The 21,177-nt window shown below is 34.4% G+C and overlaps 1 protein-coding gene across 3 annotated transcripts in view; it reads left to right on the top strand.

The window, feature by feature from the left end:
• SMAD4 (SMAD family member 4) overlaps window positions 1-21,177 on the top strand; it is a 53,029-nt gene that overhangs the window by 18,778 nt on the left and 13,074 nt on the right. For all 3 annotated transcript variants that reach the window (XR_006264828.1, XM_043443693.1, XM_043443694.1), the window contains exons 2-10: window positions 1,274-1,652; window positions 2,529-2,703; window positions 3,124-3,153; window positions 7,921-8,133; window positions 11,361-11,480; window positions 11,575-11,691; window positions 13,120-13,173; window positions 19,059-19,242; window positions 20,290-20,458. Coding sequence is in view for 2 of the 3 variants with exons in the window: in XM_043443693.1 (XP_043299628.1) it covers window positions 1,404-1,652; window positions 2,529-2,703; window positions 3,124-3,153; window positions 7,921-8,133; window positions 11,361-11,480; window positions 11,575-11,691; window positions 13,120-13,173; window positions 19,059-19,242; window positions 20,290-20,458 (1,311 nt within the window). In the remaining variant the exon portion in view is untranslated. The remainder of the gene's footprint in view (window positions 1-1,273; window positions 1,653-2,528; window positions 2,704-3,123; window positions 3,154-7,920; window positions 8,134-11,360; window positions 11,481-11,574; window positions 11,692-13,119; window positions 13,174-19,058; window positions 19,243-20,289; window positions 20,459-21,177) is intronic.

Genomic DNA, 21,177 nt, shown 5'->3' on the forward strand with positions numbered 1-21,177 from the left:
TGGGTTCGATCCCTGGGCTGGGAAGATCTCCTGGAGAAGGACATGGTTACTCACTCCAGTATTCTTGCTGGAGAATTCCATGGACAGAGGAGCCTGGCACGCTATATAGTTCATGGAGTTGAAAAGAGTCAGACAGGGCTGAGCGACTGACGCAAAGGAAACTCCATACCTATTAGCAGTCACTCCTCACCCTCCCCCCCAAACCTTTGGCAGCCACTAATCCACTTTTTTTTTTTGGTGCTTTGCCTGTTCTGGATGTTTCATATAAATGGGGTTATACAGCATGTGGCCTTCTGTGACTTGCTCTTAGCATGTTTTCCAGGTTCATCCATGTTGAAGCATGTACCAGTACGTCATTCTTTTTTATGACTAGATAATATTACATTGTATGTGTTTATACATTCATCAGTTGATGGACGTTTGCGTTGTTTTGGCTATTAGGAATGATACTGCTATGAACATTTATGTATATATTTTTGTGTGGACATAGGTTTTTGGTAATTTTGGATGGAATTGCTGAGGGTATGATGGCTGGATTATATGGTAACTTTGTGTTTAACATTTTGAGGAATTGTCAAGAGTCCTTTTCCAAGGTGGTTATACCATTTTGCAATCCCATGGGCAGTGTATGAGGGTTCCATTTTCTCACAAATGCTTTTTGTCTCTTTAGATTTATCCAACCTAGTGAATGTTAAGTGGTATCTCTTTGTAGTTTTGATTTGCAGTTCAGTAATGATTAATGATATTGAGTATCTTTCATGTGCTTGTTGGCCCTTCTTCTTTGGAGAAGTGAATATTAGAATCCTTTGCCCATTTAAAAATTATTCATCTTTTTATTGTTGTCAGTGGTCTCTTATAACAAAGATGGCTGTTGCTGATGGATAAACAGCATTTGGTACCAGGTGATGGCGAATTTTTCATGTGTATTAGTGGTAGACTTTTAGCTTTAGCTAGTTGTTAATCAAGAATATTTTAAAGTGCTGCTCTTCAGAAGTAATCCATTTTAAAAGTTCTGTTAAGATTTTACTTTAGGGTGACTAGTACAGTCAACAAGACTTGATTGAATATGCCTGTATAATAATAAGGCCTCACTTTAATATTTTGGGAGTGTAAAAAACAGCAACATTTTAAGTCATTTAAAACTCTAAGCACCACATTTAATTTTGTGCATTGAGTCTTTGACTTAACTGAAACAATTCCATCTTTTCCAAAGTATTTGAATCTGCTTTGTGAAATGTGTTCTGATATCTGTGTCTCATTTTTTTTTTTTTAGATTATCCTGAATACTACATGTCTAACAATTTTCCTTGCAACGTTAACTGTTGTTTTTCGCTGCCTCGGAAAGATCAAAATTGCTCCAGAAATTGGAGACATATTTGATTTAAAAGAAATAACCTTAACAAATGGACAATATGTCTATTACAAATACACCAACAAGTAATGATGCCTGTCTGAGCATTGTACATAGTTTGATGTGTCATAGACAAGGTGGAGAGAGTGAAACATTTGCCAAAAGAGCAATTGAAAGTTTGGTAAAAAAGCTGAAGGAGAAAAAAGATGAATTGGATTCTTTAATAACAGCTATAACTACAAATGGAGCTCACCCTAGCAAGTGTGTTACCATACAGAGAACATTGGATGGAAGGCTTCAGGTTAGTCTTGTTCCAGAGTTTCTTCTGTGCTCTGTAGTGGCAGGTTTTTACGAATTCTTGTTTCCTCTTAAGTTACTACAGAAATTTCATGCTTGCTCCATCTCTTTAGATACTGTAGTACATCCTATAGTACAGATATTATCAATACATGATCCTGTACTGATACACTATGGAAATAAATGGAAGGATGTATCTTCTTTACAATAGAGGTATAGCTTAGAAGTTTTTAAAAATGTTTTGACTAAAAAAAAATGTTCAATATAGAAAATTTGGAAAATAAAAATTAGAAGAAAACCTACATCTTTAGCACTTTGGTATTCATCCTTGTAGTCTTTTTTTTCTTTTTTGGTATTATATGTACAACTCAGTTTATTTTATTTTTTATTATAATTTAGAAATCTGGTGGTGTATGTCTGGTACTTTTATGTGAAAAACAATCCAGAAGAATTCAACAATATTTTTAAAACTTACAGAGTTAACTTAAATTTACAAATCTTTACCTTTTACTTTCAGGGATCAGATTATTCATGTAGAATTACATAATCTCATGTGTTTAATATTTTTAAAGAAACATATAGAAAGCATATTGTTAGGCTTAAAATTTTTTATTTCTAGATTTTAGGTATTGTTTCTTCATTAAACGCATACTTTTTTGTGTATTTTTAAAACCTGAGCATAAGCCTTGAAATCATACTTAAGTTTACTACTTTGTGACCTTGTCCAGTTATTTTGAGCATTTAGTTTTCTCGTTTAAGAAATAGGAATTATAATACTAACTTTGTAGGATTGTAAGGATTAAATGAGAATGTATCAAGTGCCTTGTATATTGTGTGATGCATAATTGATGCTCATTAAATGGTCATTTACTTTTCTTAGGTGGCTGGTCGGAAGGGATTTCCTCATGTGATCTATGCCCGTCTCTGGAGGTGGCCTGACCTTCACAAAAATGAACTAAAACATGTTAAATATTGTCAGTATGCATTTGACTTAAAATGTGATAGTGTCTGTGTGAATCCATATCACTATGAACGAGTTGTATCACCTGGAATTGGTAAGTAGACTTTAATGCCTAGAAGCATAAAGGGAAAAGATATCAATAGTGTTTTAAGTTTTCTAAGTTAAATTGTAAATTTGGAGATAGCCCAGGATTTCAACTAATGTTAAAAGTCAGACATTTTTAATGAAATATGTGTATTTAAATTTGAATTCTGGGCAAGCCTATATTTTGACTGCTAAAACTAAGTGTACATACTTGGTATTTTGCCCGTTTAGAACACTGATCTTGAAAAATAAGATGAAAAGCACTTTTGCATTGTTAGATAGCATTTACACTACTATTCTTGAATTGAAATGGTTCATGGAAATTTTGAATCCCTGGCTTAAATTTACATTCTGTAATTTTAAATATGGTGGAAATTATTTTCATGATAATGATTAATGTTTTATTTTTTTTCCCCTTTAAAAATTTAAGATCTCTCAGGATTAACACTGCAGAGTAATGGTAGGTAATCCCTTTCTTTGAACTCTCTTTTCTTTTATCTCATCCCCTTTATTTTTTATTGACCTAAAATTAATCTGTATGGGTGGGTGCTGGTAACATTTACAAGAAAAGTACTTACTGCTTTGAAAATGTACATTTTGCAGGAGTGGGGCATGCATCAACATTTAAAACTGGATTAAAAAAACAAGCTGGATTTAGTAGGCTGTTGACTCTTTGAATTTGAACTGCTATTTATGACTACAAGTAGTCTAAAAAATGTGATGGGGAACATAAAACATACAAAGAAAGAGTAACTTTTGAATTGGTAAAAACTGGCTATTTTAGAAGTAAATCTCACAGAACCAGTTTCAGTGGGTGTAAATAACCTGTTTGGTAATTTAGAATCATGTATAACATAGTTTAAAAACACCCAAATTCTCATTTTTCTTCATTTCAGCCAAACTTATTTTTATGATTGATAATTTTGTGAGTGACTTAAAACTGTATACTATATTTTTTTTCAGTCTTGTTATATTTTGAGTAAATAAAACAAGGCTACTTTAAAGTACATGGCAATCACAGATTTTCTAAGCCTATTTTTAAAAGAAAGTTTTGAGATAGGAAAATGAAACAAATAAGAGGGTGTTTTTTATTTTTTGTGTAGTATTTGAGAACAGAGATCTGTTAAAACTTTAGCTCTGTTTCTTGGAACATGTTAATGAGCTAAAATTTCTGTAAGAACTAGTTACTTTGAACAGAAACTGATAAAAAGCCACCATCACCTTAGAAGACTTCCCTGGTGGCTCAGATGGTAAAGAATCTGCCTGGAATGCGGGAGACCTGGGTTTGAACCCTAGTCAGAAAGATCCCCTGGAGGAGGAAATGGCAAACCACTCCAGTACTCTTGCCTGGAAAATCACATGGACAGAGGAACCTGGTGGGCTACAGTCTGGGGTCCCAAAGAGTCAGACACAACTGAGCAGCTAAACCAATACTATATCACCTTAGAAAGGTGTGCTGTTGTTCTGAAGGGGAATTAGTGGTTCAGTAGCACTTTTGCTACAGAATCCTAGAAATGGGTCAGAAGTATCATCTGACCTTAAAATTGGGAAGAGCATGAAAGGCTACTTGTTTTTATTCTCCACTTTTCCATGTCAATAATAATAAAGGAAGACTGGTGCCTTTTGGTATTTGTTAAGGGTTAGTTGGTTTCTGAGAACAGTGGGTTGATAATGGAAGCTGTTGTGGTCTGAAAGGGTAGCTTTAAGATTAATTGGGTAAAGCCCAGCTTATTCATCACCCAGACACTGATATCATGTCACCTCTTTTTGAAAGTAAACACCCTTTAGATATTCACTATTCTCCATTTGCATTTTTGGAGAATGAAAGCTTTTAACTCAATGGGTGTTAGGGTGATAACTGTATTAGAATCCCCTTAGGGAGCAGTTGTGATGTGATCTAATTCTGAAGACTCATTATACTGCTTCCTGTCCTAAACTGTTGCTGTTACGAGTGCTTGTCCTTGATGGAATTGTGTGGGTTGATGACCCTTTTCAGTTGCTTTAGCCCTGTATTCAGCCTTATGGATCCCCCTAGTGGTGGCTGTCTATAAAAAAAAGGCTGGCCTCTGACTTCTTTCCTCAGAAAATGACAGGTGTTTCTCACAAGGTCCTTTTAGATTTGGACAAAGTGTATAAGGTCAGGTAGCTAAAAGTTAAGCAAATGGTATAATTCCTTCACTTTTGAGTTGGGATCTTGGTGGTAATTATTTCCAGCCTGTCTCGTCTCTTTTATGAAACTTTCCATGACCACATCCACTTGTGTATTGATTTTAACAAATATTTAATGAGCATGTATTGCCTGGTACTGTGTTAGGTTCCAGGGACGATAGGATAAATAAGGTATGTTTTTTCCACTCGAGGAAGCACATAGTCTAATGGAGGAAAGAAAAGGTAAATAAGACAGTGGCAGTACCATCAGACAGCTGTGCCCTGCTTGCTAGTAGTGTTAAAGAGCAGAGACCTAGGATGAGCTCCGTGTCTTCAGCTCTTCTGTCTGCTGTGAGTTCTTTACTCCTCATAGAGCATTTTACAATCTATATACGTGTGTGACTGCTCTAAAAATATGGTTAAATCATAATAGCTAACACTTGCTAGGTACTTATTCTGTGTCAAAATGATCTACAGATATTGTGTCATCATTGTTATAATACTCCTACATGGTAGGTGGCATTACCCACATTTTGTCAGATACAAAGAAACTGGTCCCTGGAGAGGTCAGGGAACTTGCCCAAGATTAAGGCAGTTTAAATATCTACGTATCATAGAAGACTGTAAGCCTTGCGAAGGCAGTGGTCTTTCTTTTGTTTGCTGATGTATCCCAAGTATTAGAACAGTACCTGGAACATAGGTGCTCAATAAATATTTTTTTCAATGAATTAATTTGTTGAATGCTAGTCCATAAAGAGAAATACTTAGTGGTTTGGTGTCTATTTCCTGGACTTTAAAAATATATACTATATGTTTTTTTAATTTTATTTTTTTGAATAGGCAATACATGGTCCATAAAATCAAAATACTATAAAAAAGTATACAGTGAAAAGAAGTGCTCCCACCCCTGTCCCCATTCCCCCCTACCTCAGGTAATCACTTTTATTAGTTTCTGGTGTTTCCTTCCAGGGTTTCTTTGCGCAAAAATACATGTGTTATTTCCCTCCTTTCTTACACAAAAAGCATATTGTGCACTGTTCTGGACCTTGCTTTTTTACTTAGAGTATATGATTTTTTGAAATGTGAGTATGATTATAGTGTATAGTAGTGTTTTGTAACCAACTTTTTTGCTCTTGGAAAAAATGTATTACAGACATCTCTCCTTGTTGATGCCCAGTTTTACCTAAGAAACTTGTTTTAAATTACTTGATTAAAGAGACATGTAGACTGGTAGAAGTTCTGAACTTAACACTTGGAAAGGTTTAGTCAATGTGTTAGGCAAGAAAAAGTTATGAGACATACCTTTTTAAAAGCAAAATTTAATTATTTTCAGATCTTTTTTCTTTTGGGTGCACTGTGCAGCTTGCAGGCTCTTAGTTCCCCAATCAGGAATTGAACCTGGGCCATGGCAGTGGGAGCACCTAGTCCCAACCAGTGGACCACCAGGGAATTCCTGTAATTCTAGTGTTATGATTACACAGTAAGACAGAATGTCAGTTGGAAAGCAGAAGCAATGAATGTCAAGGTAACCAGCTGTGTCCTCAAATTAGTAACTTTCTCCTTAGGTACTACCAATACCATAATCTTGATAAAAAGATTCCAGTAACTGTAAGCAACAAAAGCCCTAAAATTTCCAAATATTAAATAGAGATATTAGGATCTTATGGAGAAAATCATAGGACTTTGTTGACAAGTGTAATTTTTAAAAAATTGAATAAATACAGTCATACCTGCATGGTTTCTTCTTTGCATTTTTATAATTTGGCCGACATTAGTGATGAATGGTTAGATCCACTCTTTTTTTTTCCACTGACATACAATGATATGTTAAGCTCCTTTTGGTTGTCTTTTTGTTTCCATACAATTTTCTGAAGAGAAACCCTTTGGAGTGGAATTTATGGGTCTTAAAAATATCAATGTCTTCATTATGATGCATGACAAAGTCCTTTAAGAGATTATATGTGGAAATCTGAACAATAGATTATTCTTACCTCTTTGAAATGTTCTCAGTTTAATAAAAATAGCCATGTAACAAATTAGTATTTATGTGTAATAGATTTTTTCAAAGAGTGACATAGAGAAAGATAAGGAGCATTACGTGCTGATTCTTAATGGAAAAGAGAATGGCTTTTTGTGGACTGTTGACTACTCTAAGAACAGAACCTAGTGTTAAGAGTTCAGTAGATTGTAAAATTGTAGGGTAGTATTAGTTCAGGTGCAGTAAAGGGTTGCTTGCTAAAGACAAAAAGCAAAACCCAAAACTGTTACCTAAAAAGAAGTGGGAAGTTCTGGGCAGAGCCACTGATACTATAAATGCATTTTCAATTTTCTTTTTTTCCTCACAGTAAAGCCGACTAACTCTTCCGGTTTGTTCAAGAAAAAGATGTTGTATCAAGTAGGGTCAGTTTACAGGGTTACATTAAGGTGTAACCATGTAGGAGAAAGATGTTTATTGAGTTTTTTCACACTACATATTTATCAAGTATCATTATTTGGATTGGGTTTCTAGAAGGAAATTTCAGTATGACTTACCATTTGAGATTTTTCTGTTCGTTCTAATTTTTTAGGGAACATTTAGTATACTTCACTTTCAAAGAATACATTACTTAATGATGTTGGATCCTAGCATTGGATAGCTGTCAGATCCCACTCATATTTTTACATTGTGAAATTAGCAAAAAGATGAAAAAAATTAATTACTCAATCTCAAATTTGGTTTTCTTATTGAGGTAAACACTTTCTCCAGCCACTTGATTTTTGCCTGTGTTATATATTGAAGGTGATTATTACCTTTAGGTTATTAATTGGGAAGCTCAGAAATACCTTTTCAGGACCATAGCTGGAGGTTGTTGGAATTTAGTCGCCTTCAGATTTCAAGGAGTTAATCAGATTGATCTGATGCCACTATCTCTAAATAAATAGCTTCTGCTGATAAAGTAGAATGCTTTTAAAGTAGTATGAGAAAATGCTGAGTTATACTCTAGTTGATTTTAGGTGTTGTTATGTTACTTACAAGCTTTTTTTTTCCCTGGGAATAAAAGCTTATAAGATTTTAAAATTTGTTTGTTTTTCTGTGTAGCTCCACCAAGTATGTTGGTGAAGGATGAATATGTTCATGACTTTGAGGGACAGCCGTCATTATCCACTGAAGGGCATTCAATTCAAACCATCCAGCATCCACCAAGTAATCGAGCATCGACGGAGACGTACAGCACCCCAGCTCTCTTGGCTCCATCTGAGTCTAATGCTACCAGCACCACCAATTTTCCCAACATTCCTGTGGCTTCCACAAGTGAGTTGTAGAGTCAGATGTAGTCAGCAAGATGAATTTTCCTAACCATTTAATATTTATAGGTAGTCACTTGGAGGAGACCTCCAAGTAAGTGAATATTAGTACTGTGGTTATCTTTCATAGGTTAACAAGCATCAAATAGGTTTTTGAGTTGTCCTGGAAAAAAAAAAGGTATTTGTAATTTTAAAAAGTTTAAATTTATCTTAATGTAACAGAATATAAACCGTCTTATATTGATGTATAGTCCCTTGGAATTTAAGTAATGCTTTAAATTAGTGGTCTAATTAGTTCTTTATTACATGCAGAAGAAGTCTATTGCGCTTTCATATAAATTTTAGAGAACAAATAGTTTTGAACCAAGATGTTTATAGAAGTCTGTATTAATGGAATTGCAAGCTTTCCTCTAATCAGTGTTTTTATTTTGCTTTATCCAGCAGATTACTTTATAATCGTCATCTCAGTCTCCAGTTGTACAAGCTTATTAGAAAAAAGGATCTTGACAAATTTGTTTGTAACATATGACCCTCAAGATAGATGTTAAGTGTTTTAGTCAATTTTGAAATAAAGCTAAATTATATATATCTTTTTTTTTCCTAACAAGAAGTATATTTTAAAAAGATTCTTTCCAGTTTAGAGGTACTGCCTTCTCTGCTGTGTCATGGAAGGAGAGGGCTAGTAGGTTCAGCTTTTTTGAGGCCTGGTCAAGGCAATAATGACTTTATGTTGGACAGTTTTCAGCTTGGCAAGTGGAGTGGCCTTTTTAAAAAAAAAAAAAATTGGAGTATAGTTGCTTTACACTGCTGTGTCAGTTTCTGCTGTATAGCAAAGTGAATCAGCCATATGTGTACATGTATCTCCTCTTTCTTGGATTTGCTTCCCATCTAAGTCACCACAGAGCACCAAGTAGAGCTCCCTGTGCTATATATAGGCTCTCAGTAGTTGTCTCTTTTATGCATCGCAGTGTATGTATGTTAGTCCCAGTCTCCCAGTTTGTCCCCACCCCGCATTGTTCCTTTTTTTTTTAAATTAATCACAGAACAGGGTCTTGGCATTTGTATTACTGTGTTATTTGTTCCTTGGTACTAAGAAGATTGTATCTCAGCCCACAACAGCAGTGAATTGTTGATGCCTCTGGACTGATACTTTGTATATTGATATCAAAGGAAGCATATTCTATTTACTTTAATACCAGATCAAGTTCAACATAGAAATTTGATCTTTGAAACAGATGGAGGATTTATTTCTACAGTTGAATTTCACATAAAGTACACCAGATTTCCCCCACTTTAATTTATTTTACCTTTTCAAATAATATCTTTTGTATTTCCTACACAAGATGACAGTTTTCATATAGACAGCATATTCCAAATAGGTTGGACCATATAGGTTAAACACACATACTTTAGAGCCTGAGCCTTTAATCACTTGGTGCTTCTGTTATCTCTGTATTTAACAGTTTGGGAATATAGTTGATAAACGAGTGGGCAGGGGAGGAAAATAAAAGAAGGTACATCATAGCCACTTGAGCATAGATTAGTGCCACTTACCCTGCTGGTACTGTCTGAGGGTTGTATTGGCGTGCCTTTGTTCATGACTGCTCCTGCAGCTTCATTTTAACCATTAATGTTCCCTGGGACCAAGTCCTAGTCAAGATCAGAAAAAGTGGTATGAATGAAATATGGATAATTTTGTCTTGGTGTTTTTTGGATGTATTTTCACAATGAGTAGTAATTGTAAGTTTTAGAATTTGTTGCAGAATGTTTCCTTAGATCTTAAATAGTATATTGATAAAATTAGAAAAAGGGAAAGAAATGACTAAAATAGAGGAGTTGAAAGACATCATGAATTGTTTAATTTCATTTTATGTACTTGGAATTGTGTAATGAAAGTATTCAGTATAGATAACTGTAGTGGGCGTTATGTTCAGTTGGAACCTGAATATCTTTAGGGATTCTTTCTAAATTAGTTTAATTTCTTCTGTATAGTGACAATTTTTATAAGATAGTTAAGAGTATATAGCATGTACAGTTGTTAAAAACAACAGCAAATATGTAATTAACCTTTAAAGATAACCTGTAAAAATTTGAGGGGGATGAGTAGGAAGGGAGGTTGCTGAAAACATCATCTTTAAAAGTAAACAAGGAGTATTGAAATAGTCTCTTTAGCTTTTAATTTTATAATCTTAGCCTTACAGAAATCTGATTTGTAGCAGGAAGAAAAATTTTCCTTTTTCTTGATACTTTGAGCTGTTCATTGTATATTTGAGCAATGGTGTCATTTACTCTCTTCTATCTGATTATACTCCCATATGGATGAGAAAAGATTGAGGTAATGCCAGTAACAATAATTATGGAAAAAAACAAACAAACAAAAAAAAACAATAATTATGGAATTTTAGTGCTTTCCAAGTGAGATGCACAGTTGAATTAATACTTGCTTGAAAATATTTAGCTTTTTCCACACAAAAGATAAAGCCTTAAAAATGTAAGCAATTTCATAGAATGGTTTTGAATAGAATAGTTCTCCTGTTACATTACATACAGAGAGGGCAACTAATTTCCTGTAAATCCAGAAATATGATAGTGTTCTTAGAGGCAATTCTTGATTTTTAAAAGTACATGAGAAAATTTCAAAATAGACTGATTTTTTTGGTTTGTTTTATTCATTAAAACTCACAGATGCTGTGTTGACTGGACAGTGGAGCTTACCTTTCTTCCCCTTAACTTTCTCACCTTATCCATTACATTCCATTTAAAATACTTGCCTGCTCTGCTTTTTTATTGGACTTTAGCATTCTGCCATTACTAGTACCATTGCTGATAATAATGAACTTTCCAGTTTTCAACATTTCCTTGAGCCTGGACTTTTGGAATCCTAACAGAAAGATGCAAAAGCTAGATGGAGTGGCTGTGGGTGAGCTAATGTACATCTGAAGAAGTTATTAAGATAGGCTAGACCTGTACTGGGGTTGTGCTGGCATTTGGAGAATATTTGTGAAGAATGGGCCACTAGAATTAGCTAGATATTACTTAAAGAACTTCTTCAAATTAAGATTTGCCTTTATAGATGAGTGTAGGGTTTTTTATTTGATAGGCCATGGGTGAGTTCCACTCTTTGCTCATCTTTATAGTTGTGACTTTCAGGTGTAATGAATCCTTCATTTACTGTATAAAGCCATAGGATTGCATCTATAAATGTACCATATTAATGTCTTCTTGTTCCTCTAGGTCAGCCCGCCAGTATACTGGCAGGCAGCCATAGTGAAGGATTGTTGCAGATAGCTTCAGGGCCTCAGCCAGGACAGCAGCAGAATGGATTTACTGGTCAGCCAGCTACTTATCATCATAGTATGTACATGCTTTTTAAAATCTTTTCAGTAGTTGAGAAAAAACAGGCAGACGTTATGAAAGCACATTAACCCATGTGGGCCTTAATTTTTAGACAGCACTACCACCTGGACGGGAAGTAGGACCGCACCATACACACCTAATTTGCCTCACCACCAAAACGGCCATCTTCAGCACCACCCGCCTATGCCGCCCCACCCCGGACATTACTGTAAGCTCTTGTTTTGTTGTAAGGGCTTTTCTTTTCTGAAGTTTGTTTTCTTTCTGTTTTTTAAATAATGTTTTTACATCTTTTGTCCATCTTACAATTTAGTTTCATTAAATGATTAGTGCTTTTCAGTTTTTCATAGTTATGTTTTCATACCTTTGCTTTAGAGGATTGATATTTACAAAACACTTTTATTTCTTCCTTGCTGATGTCTCATTAACACCACATTGATTGCCATTCATTTGTTTGTTTTGTATATGTTCTTAGATCTCATGTGTATCTGTATATCCATCCTAAGTGGACTGAAACTCCTTGAGAGTCACGATCTCAAGGTTTCTCTCACTGTAGAGTTGAGCATACCGTAGACACACAGATGTTGAATCTGTCGTCATTCTGTGCAGGCTTGATTGGGAGGGGTACCCTACTGATAACCAACCGTACCTTGTCGTTTCAGGCAGAATAGGAACATTGTTCATTTGGCCTAATAAAATCAAGAGTATAAATCTTTCATATATATTAAACCCTTTTCCTCCGTTATAAGAGTAATAGTACCAAAGGAAACTTGGAAAATAACACAGAGGAGTAAATAAGAAAATAAAAATTACCCAGAATTCTACTACCCAGAGATATCTACTCCTAATATTTTGTCACATTTTTCTTTCCAGTCATATAATTGGTATATATGTTAATTTGGGGTGAGGAGGCTATCAGACTGCGAATATGTTACTGTACCTTGCTTTTTTATAGTTATGTTACTATGTTTCCCTGTCTTAAGAGAGTGTAACTTTTACTGGCTGCCTGGCCAGCATAGTTGTTAAGGGTGCTGAGTGTGAACGCTTAACTACCTGTGTGACCATTGGCAAGTTACTTAACCTCCCTAAGCCTTAAAGGTAATAATAATAGTATATGTCTCAAGGGACGCTGTAAGAAGTAAATGTGTTAATTCATGTGATTCGTTTAACATAATGTCTTAACACATAATGATCTCTCAGTTATTGCCAGTTTGTAAATATTCTTAACTTAATAAATCATAACACTTATTTTAAAATGGACCTAAGTTTGGATTATATCTTACAGTATGAATTATACTGTATTACATGTTACATGAATAATTTATTTATAATTTGCATTGAAGTTTGCATGTATTTAAACTATTTGCATGTATAGTTATTATAAATTAATAGTTGGCATATGACATTAAAATGTTGGCTATTAGACGTCTGCAAAAGCAATTCAAGAAAAGAGTGATTCAAGAGTATTTGCATACTATAATTTTAAAGTAAACCAAGTTTTTAAGTTCTTAGACATTGTATCAACTTGATCTAAACAATTCCTAAGGTATAATAGTTATATTTAAAGGTTTATTAAAAGTTTTGGCACTGGAAAACTTTTAATAAATAAAAATGGGATTTTTTACTGTCTTTTCTTTAGGGCCACCAGTTCACAATGAGCTTGCATTCCAGCCTCCCATTTCTAATCATCCTGGTAAGTGTATTTCAAAATGAATTACCTACGTTTAGTTTTTCTTTATGACAATGAGGCATATATGCACACAGATTTTAATAGAACTGCAGAATAAACTTTTCAGATAAGTACGATATTTATTATGGCATTAGTTAATTAACAGTTTATGAGTAACGGATATAATCACACATAAACTGTCCATATTTGATTTTTTTTTAACTGTCTGAAAGAAATGACAAGATTCATGGTTTTGGCTAAAATATAAAGTACCAAAATGCTGGTTTTAAGACAAACGTTTGATACATAAATGTGCAGTGGAAGAAACCAGGTTTCAAAATAGAACAGCTGCAACACTGTAGCTTAAAAAGCCAGGAAGAATCTGAAGTAGATGCTGAACAGAAAAATAATTCACTGTATCTGTCTTAGGTAGGTTCAGGAATCTCTGGTTAACTGGAATTTAGAAACTATTTGCTTTAAATTATGTTTAAAATAGTAGATTAAATAGCTCAGTAGATTTCAACTATAAACATAATGAAACAAAGTTTGGAAATAAAATACTGAAGGCTTCTTAACATAAACATAGGATTTTGATTTGTTTTTCTTTTCTCCTTCCTATTGTATCTGTTTTTCTTTGCTTAAAAAGATGCAGATACATAATTTCAGTTCATCACCTTAGTTTTTCCCTAGTTAAAAAAATTTTGTTTAATTATGAGGAATTTCAACATATACCAAATACCAGTATAGAAAATTCTTATTCCTCAGTTTTAGCTGTTATCAACTACTGTCCAGTCTTGTTTCTTTCATATCCTCACCTACTTTTCATACCCTTACCTGTTATTAGGGTAGAAATCCTATATAATCATTTGATACATAAATATTTCCATGTTTATTTCCAGTGAAGATTTTTTAAAAATATAACTACAGTAACCATAAGATCAAATTAAAGGGTAACTCATAGTTCCTCAAATAGATCTACATTATTTTCTTAAATAGTGTTCAGTTATCTATTTTTTTGTTAGTTCTGACTTCTAGCTGTTAAAAAAGCATTGAGGGTAGGCTCTTTATTCTTTAATTAGTCTCATATTTCAGTTTAGGAGATTTAAAGAATTTCTATCTCAAAAGGCCAAGTTGCTTTAGTGATCACTTCAGAGTATGAGAACCATTTTACCATGCTCACCAGTAGTAGATGTGATACTTTCATTAACTTTTATTAATTTGAGAGGCAAATGTTTGTTTTGATAAGGAGAAAAATGCTGCTGGTGGGACAGAAGTATTTTTTAAACATATGTATTTACTAGTTGAGCAAACTCCAGGAGATGGTGGAGGATAGGGGAGCTTGGCGTGCTATAGTCCATGGGGTCATGAACAGACATGACTTAGCGACTGAACAACAGCAATGACTTACTAGTTATATATATACATTTTTTAGCCGTATATATTTACTAGTTAAATTATCCTTTTTAGTGGATTTCCTATCTTATTTGTACATTTTGTGATTTTAAATATTTTTTTTGTGAGTCAAGGGGTCTTTTAATTAAGAAATCTAATAAACAGAGAAGTACATAAAACCAGTGTACATATAGTCTGATGAATAGTGTGAAAGCCAGCACCTGTGTAACCAGCACCCAGACTGAAAATGAAAACATCGCAGCGCTACCAGAAATCTCCCTACCCTACCCGTTTTGTCTCAGTCAAAGGCTTTTTCTCCCCTCCTCTGGAGGTAACTTGTCTTGCTTTTTATGGGTTTGCATTTCATTTACGATGAATGCATCCCTAGACAATCCAGTTTAGTAGTTTGGCCTTACCGCTTTTTGAAATTACATAGAATTACATAGAAATTATATCAGAATCTCACTTTGTGTTACTAAATGTATTGTGAGAAGCCAGGAAAATGTAGAGGCTTAAGAATGAGAATTTTGCTGGCTTCAGGCAGCATCACTGAGAATCAGTCGTGGCCCCCGCAGCTTGGAGGGTCTCAGTGTTCATAGGGCTTGGTGACAGGCGGTCTTCAGGAGGAAGGGTAATGAGGGCTCTGAACAAAGACCTACCCTGGATGAGCGGTGGAGTGGGGTTGAGAATGGTGGCATTTAACTAGTTATTTGGGTTCAGTTTTGGATTCATCAATTGCTTTGGCCTCTTGATGGATTTACTTCATTTTTCTCATTGTAGAACTGATGTTGAGACTTAACCCGTCCTGGTGATTAGGGAATAGCATTCATTAGTTACTAGGATACGCATCTGTAGTGCCCTGCACTGGCATTAAAGCTTCTTTTTTACAAGTAGAATGAGAAGCGACCAATTAGTATTGGTCTTTACCTTGGTGTAAAGGGTTTCAAACAGGACATCTGCTTGGCGAGTTATGTGCTTTGACTTTGATGGCTAAGTTGAAGAATATTTTTGGAAAAAGCTAATCTTTCATTTCTGATTTCTTTTGACTGATGCTCTTTTCTTTTTTTTATGAAACTGAGGTAATAATACTCATTAAATATTGATTGCAAATTAAAGTGAAGAGTTTTCCTCAGTGTCTTGAGGTGGTTTTGGTCATTGATACGTGGATACAGAATTCACAGATTTTCAGATTCAGGTTGTATTCTAGTACTCTGGAACTACCATTTAAGAGAGTAATTTTATGTGTTTATAAAATATTCTCACAGGAAATCTCATTCATATCTAAATAGCAGAAAGAGTAATTCATAATGAGCCAGTTAGGTTCTTTAAATTTTTAACTTTTTCTTGAATGACTTTTGTTTAAGAAATTAAAGATAATGCCTTGGAGCATTAAAATATAATGCTTATATTTTCTATTATAATTGAACAACAATTTTTTGATAAAGCGGTGCTTTGTAATACATTTCCCCATTACAAAAAAATACTTAGCTGAGTTTTTAATATATTTTTAAAGAAATTCATGTTGTTAAGTCAGTCTTTCAAAACCTTTCCCCTGGTCAGTGATGAGCAGCCCATAGACTTCACGAGACCAGTTCAGCCTCACTAATTTAAGGAACAAGAAACTAAAAATAGCTACGTCAGCAGACACTAACAGTCTCTCTCCCTTTCAGGTGAGTTGGGACATTAAGAATGCTCTCTTGGAGCTGAGTAAATTCTGTCTTGCTGTTGCTGTTAGCTTTGAGAGGCTGCAGGCTTGTCACCTCTGTGGCCTTTGGTTCTTGGAGCAAAAGAACGCAGAGAGACCCAGACAGGCTTAATGCGTGTCTCCTATTACCTTCTCCTGTTTTAAAAATGAGAATGTTCCCTCCTAGTTGTATAGCAGGTTTAGAGTGGACTAGAAAATGTTTTCACGTGGTATTTTATATCCCCACACCACCAAATTCTCTGGATTGCCTTTCAGGTTACCTCTAGCACCCTCCCTCCTCACAGATAACCCCTTTCCTCTTGCTTTCCTGGGCCTTAATGGTCCTGTTAATTAGATGTTTGTTTTTAATCCCTGGTCAGTGGTACAACTCTGATGTCGGTTTCATTTGATCCTCACAGCTGCCAAAATGCAGCTCTATTGTATGGTGTCATTGTTGTGTTGAGCTCAGTCGCTTCAGTTTTGTCCATCTCTTTGCAACCCCGTGGACCATAGCCCAATGGGCTCATGGGATTCTCCAGGCGAGAATACTGGAGTGGGTTGCCATGGCCTTCTCCAGGGGATCTTCCCAACCCAAGGATCAAATCCACGTCTCCTGCGTTGGCAGGCGAGTTCTTTACTGCTGAGCCACTGGGAAATGTATGGCGTGAAATATTAGGCAAACAAAAATCCCTTTGGTGACTTGGAAATAATAAACTAAGGTTTAATTATAGTTGCAGATGTTGTAATTTATGATGATGAAAGTATGTTTTTCTTATTTAAACATGAAGGTAACATAACTCTCTTTTTCCCCCTCAGTTGACTCTCGGAAAAAAGTGCTATGGCACTTTACTTGAAATAGTGTTCTTTAGTATGAACTAGGAAATGCATGTTCTTGGATCTCATTTTTTTAAGTATCATTGAAAACATTCATGACTTCAGGATATTTGTAACAAAATTTACTGTTTGGGCTGATTATTTAAAGATCTGTTTTAAGTGCTGTTACCGTTTTTTGCTGCCAGAGCATTGGGTAATTTTTATGTTGTTTAGACTACCTCTTTAGTTTTAAGTTCAACCAGTATATCTACCTGTTAAGTTTGATGAAACTTTTTTGTCTATAGCATAATATAATGCCTTTAATAAGTAGTTTTACTTATAAAGTAAATACTTACTATATTTAGTTTCACTATAAAGTGAAACTATATTTCAAAACTAGCTTTTTAAGAAGACACTTTAATATATTGCTAGTTTTCATGTTATAATAATAAAATATATTTTAAAGGAGTGTTTGTGACTAGTTGGTTCTTCTGTATGGCAGACCATTTACATTATTCAGGTTTTGAATCACCCAATTTTCATGTGGTCTTTTTTATTAATACTTCATTGGGAAGTACTTTTTTCCTTGACAACATTTTGAGAAGCAATTAGATACTTATAGACTTGATAAGAACTTTGTTTTTAATATGTTTTAAGCATTTATCATATTTCATTTTAAGATCTTTTGGGAGGTTTAAAATGCTTTTTTTGTCGTTCTGAGTATCTTTTCATCTTGTTGAAAGTTTTATTGCTTCATATTCTAGTTCAGCCAAAGTTCATAAATGGCACAGTAATATGCAGGTGAATAATTGGTTTATCATAGAAAACTTTGATCCTCTCGTAAGTGGTACTGGCCTTTCTCGCATTATGTCAGATCCCTTTCTACTGTCTAGACTTTTGCATTTGCTTTCCTCTTAAGATTTACATTTGCAATCTCCACATAGTTAACGTGGTCTTTCGGGTCTGACTTCTTCAGTAGGATGTACCCCTGCTGTCTAGTTTGAAGGACCTTCCCACTCTTCTTCTGTCCCATGCCCTTTTTAATTTTCTTCATGGTGTTTGTCTTTACCTGAGTTATCTTGCTAATTTATTCACTTATTTGTCTGCTGCACCTCCATGAAAATAAGGACAGTAGCTAACAATAGCTACCTTGTTCACTGCTGTATGTGTAGTGCCTACAGTAATTCTCATGTACCCCATAAATACTTGTTATTTCAAAAAGGAAAATCAAATAATTTCCATGTATGTGGGCTCTATGTAGTAATTGTACTCAAACAAAAATTAGAAATACTTGATTAGCTATATTTACATACCAAACCAGATAGTGGCTTTCTTTCCCCCCAATCATTTAAAATTATTTAAAATCATTTATTGTTGTTAAATGAATACACACATTCTCAAAGGTAAAATTGTAGTAGTTATCATGAATGGACTTCACCAAAAACACAGATGGGGCAAATGACCTTTCATTCCAGAGACAGTTGAAAATTCCTGCTCACAGAAGCTACGTAGTTGGAGTGTAATTAACTTTGACTCTCTCGCCTTGAATGTCTGACTTGGTTATGTCCTTTCTCTCATTTAGGGATCTATAAATATATACCATAGATAGATGTTACTCAAGAACACTTCTCTGAAATACGTATTAGCATCTGTGTGTTGTTTGTTTTCTTTTAAAGTTCAGACTACATAGAACATATTATGTGCAGTCAGATGAAACACCATGGTAAAGATTTTATGATTCTAATTGTTTCCATTCTTTAAATTTCTTGTTGATTGGGTACTTTGAAGTAAGAACAGAATTCCAGATTTTAAAAACGATTTTTTTTAAACTTCAAGAATGCTAGGTAATAAACTGAAAAATAGAGACATGGCTGTGGTTACTTTGTAATGCATTGTCAATTCTTTTGGATGCTCTCCCCTTCCTTTAGCCTTTAGGAAAAGCTTTGTCATATGGAGTGAAAGTGAGAGCCTTGTAACTTTCTCACATGAATGACTGTCTTCTCCCATTTGTCTCCTATAGCTCCTGAGTATTGGTGTTCCATTGCTTACTTTGAGATGGATGTTCAAGTAGGAGAGACATTTAAGGTTCCCTCAAGCTGTCCTATTGTTACTGTCGACGGCTATGTAGACCCTTCTGGAGGAGATCGCTTTTGCTTGGGTCAACTCTCCAATGTCCACAGGACAGAAGCCATTGAGAGAGCAAGGTATTGTTGTATAGTTAGTTCATTTTAAAAATTGAACTTCTATTTGAAGCTGTATTTTTCAGTGTAAATTATGTTTTTGAATATAAATAAAGGAATAAAGATGATCTTTAACATTTAGAACTTGTAAGCATTTCATTTTAAGTGTAGATGTTTGTTGTTGGATAAAATACAGTCTCTCTTTAAAACTTCATGAGGTTTCTATGTTTTGAATAGTAACTGGACCCTATGGAACTCAGTTTGAAAACTGGTTTTTATTTCCTCTGATTGTATAGTATTTCTACAGATTTACTGAGGAAATAACATAAAATGAAGACATGTTTCTGCAAGTGTTATTTATAATGAAAGACTGATAAAAAAAGAAAAATGCTTAAATAAATTTTAATAAACCTTTGTTTTTATGCAGTCATTAAAATATAAAAAGTTTATATAATCAAATGTAAATACTTATGAAATACTTACTTGTGAAAGCTTACTTATGTATGAAAGTATGAAAGTTCACTTATGAAAACTTACACAATTTTAAGTATTGTGTGATCTCAACTCTTTAAGGAAATATGTGTGTGTGTAAGCACACAATCTCGACTCTGTCACTGTTTGTGTGCCTTTGGCAGATCATCTACTCTCCAAGCCAGTGCTGTCTAGTAGAATTTTCTGTGACGAAGGAAGGGGTTTACCTGTGCTGTCCAGTATAGTAACTACTGGCCACGCATAGCTATTGAGCATTTAAAATTTGGTTTATATGATTAACTGAATTGTAAAATTAATTTTAATTGAATGTGAAGGTTAAATGAGAATTTATATTAAATGTTTCTGACACATAATAAGCATTATGTGAATGCTCATCATTATTACATGTGACTAGGATACTAAAGAAAAACAGAAAAATATTAACAGTGGCTGTCTGTCTTTTGGCTATGGTTTATAACCAAAATATAATGTCCTTTATTCTTAAAAAATTTTCAGTATTGGGTATGCTGTATAGTCTGAACTAAAATTCATTTTTAAATACCTGTCAAAATGAAGTATGACTCACTTTTTCTTCCTAAGGTTGCACATAGGCAAAGGTGTGCAGTTGGAATGTAAAGGTGAAGGAGATGTTTGGGTCAGGTGCCTTAGTGACCATGCAGTCTTTGTACAGAGCTACTACTTAGACAGAGAAGCTGGGCGTGCACCTGGAGATGCTGTTCATAAGATCTACCCAAGTGCATATATAAAGGTTAGTTGTAATTTTACCCAAATACTTTAGATTTGGAAAGCTCTATTTGTTGTTTAAGGAATTGAGATGGATGTGGGAGAAATGTAAAAATGTCTTATGTATTAAAGAAATTATGTTTGTATTAGCAAATTTGTTAAATGTTTTAGAGAAATATGCAAGTTCTTGGAAATACTGAGTGAAACCTCCAAATTTGTGTTCCTTTGATATTTAAAATAATGTAAAAATCAGCCTCTGAAATTTCATCTTAGCCAATCTTCAGGATTTTATGGAAGAAAATTCTAAAAGTAAAAGATTTTGACTTAAGAACTAAGAAATGAAAAATTCTTCAAAACCATGTTTTTCTAAGGTTAGTTATTTTGTTCTTTGAATGAGTTTTATTTTCTGTATCATTTTGCAAATGAAACCTGAGATATTTTTCATTAATTGTTTCATGTTCAACTCACTTCAGTTTTAGTTTATAACATACACTGTTTTTGAAAGAGAAAGATAGTTGTAATTAGATAGCCTCAATATATTTCTTTAAAGAAAACAAAAACATTTCTTTTCAATCAAGATACATTTACGTATTTATTTGACTGTGCTGGGTCTTTGTCGCTGCACGCTGGCTTTCTCTCTTGTGGAGAGAGGGGGCTCCTCTCTAATTGCAGTGTGCAGGCTTCTCATTGTGGGGGCTTCTCCCGTGGCGGCCCGCGGGCTCCGGACGGGCGGGCCTCAGTGGT

The sequence above is a fragment of the Cervus canadensis genome, chromosome 23, assembly GCF_019320065.1.
Source record: "Cervus canadensis isolate Bull #8, Minnesota chromosome 23, ASM1932006v1, whole genome shotgun sequence".
NCBI lineage: Eukaryota > Metazoa > Chordata > Mammalia > Artiodactyla > Cervidae > Cervus > Cervus canadensis.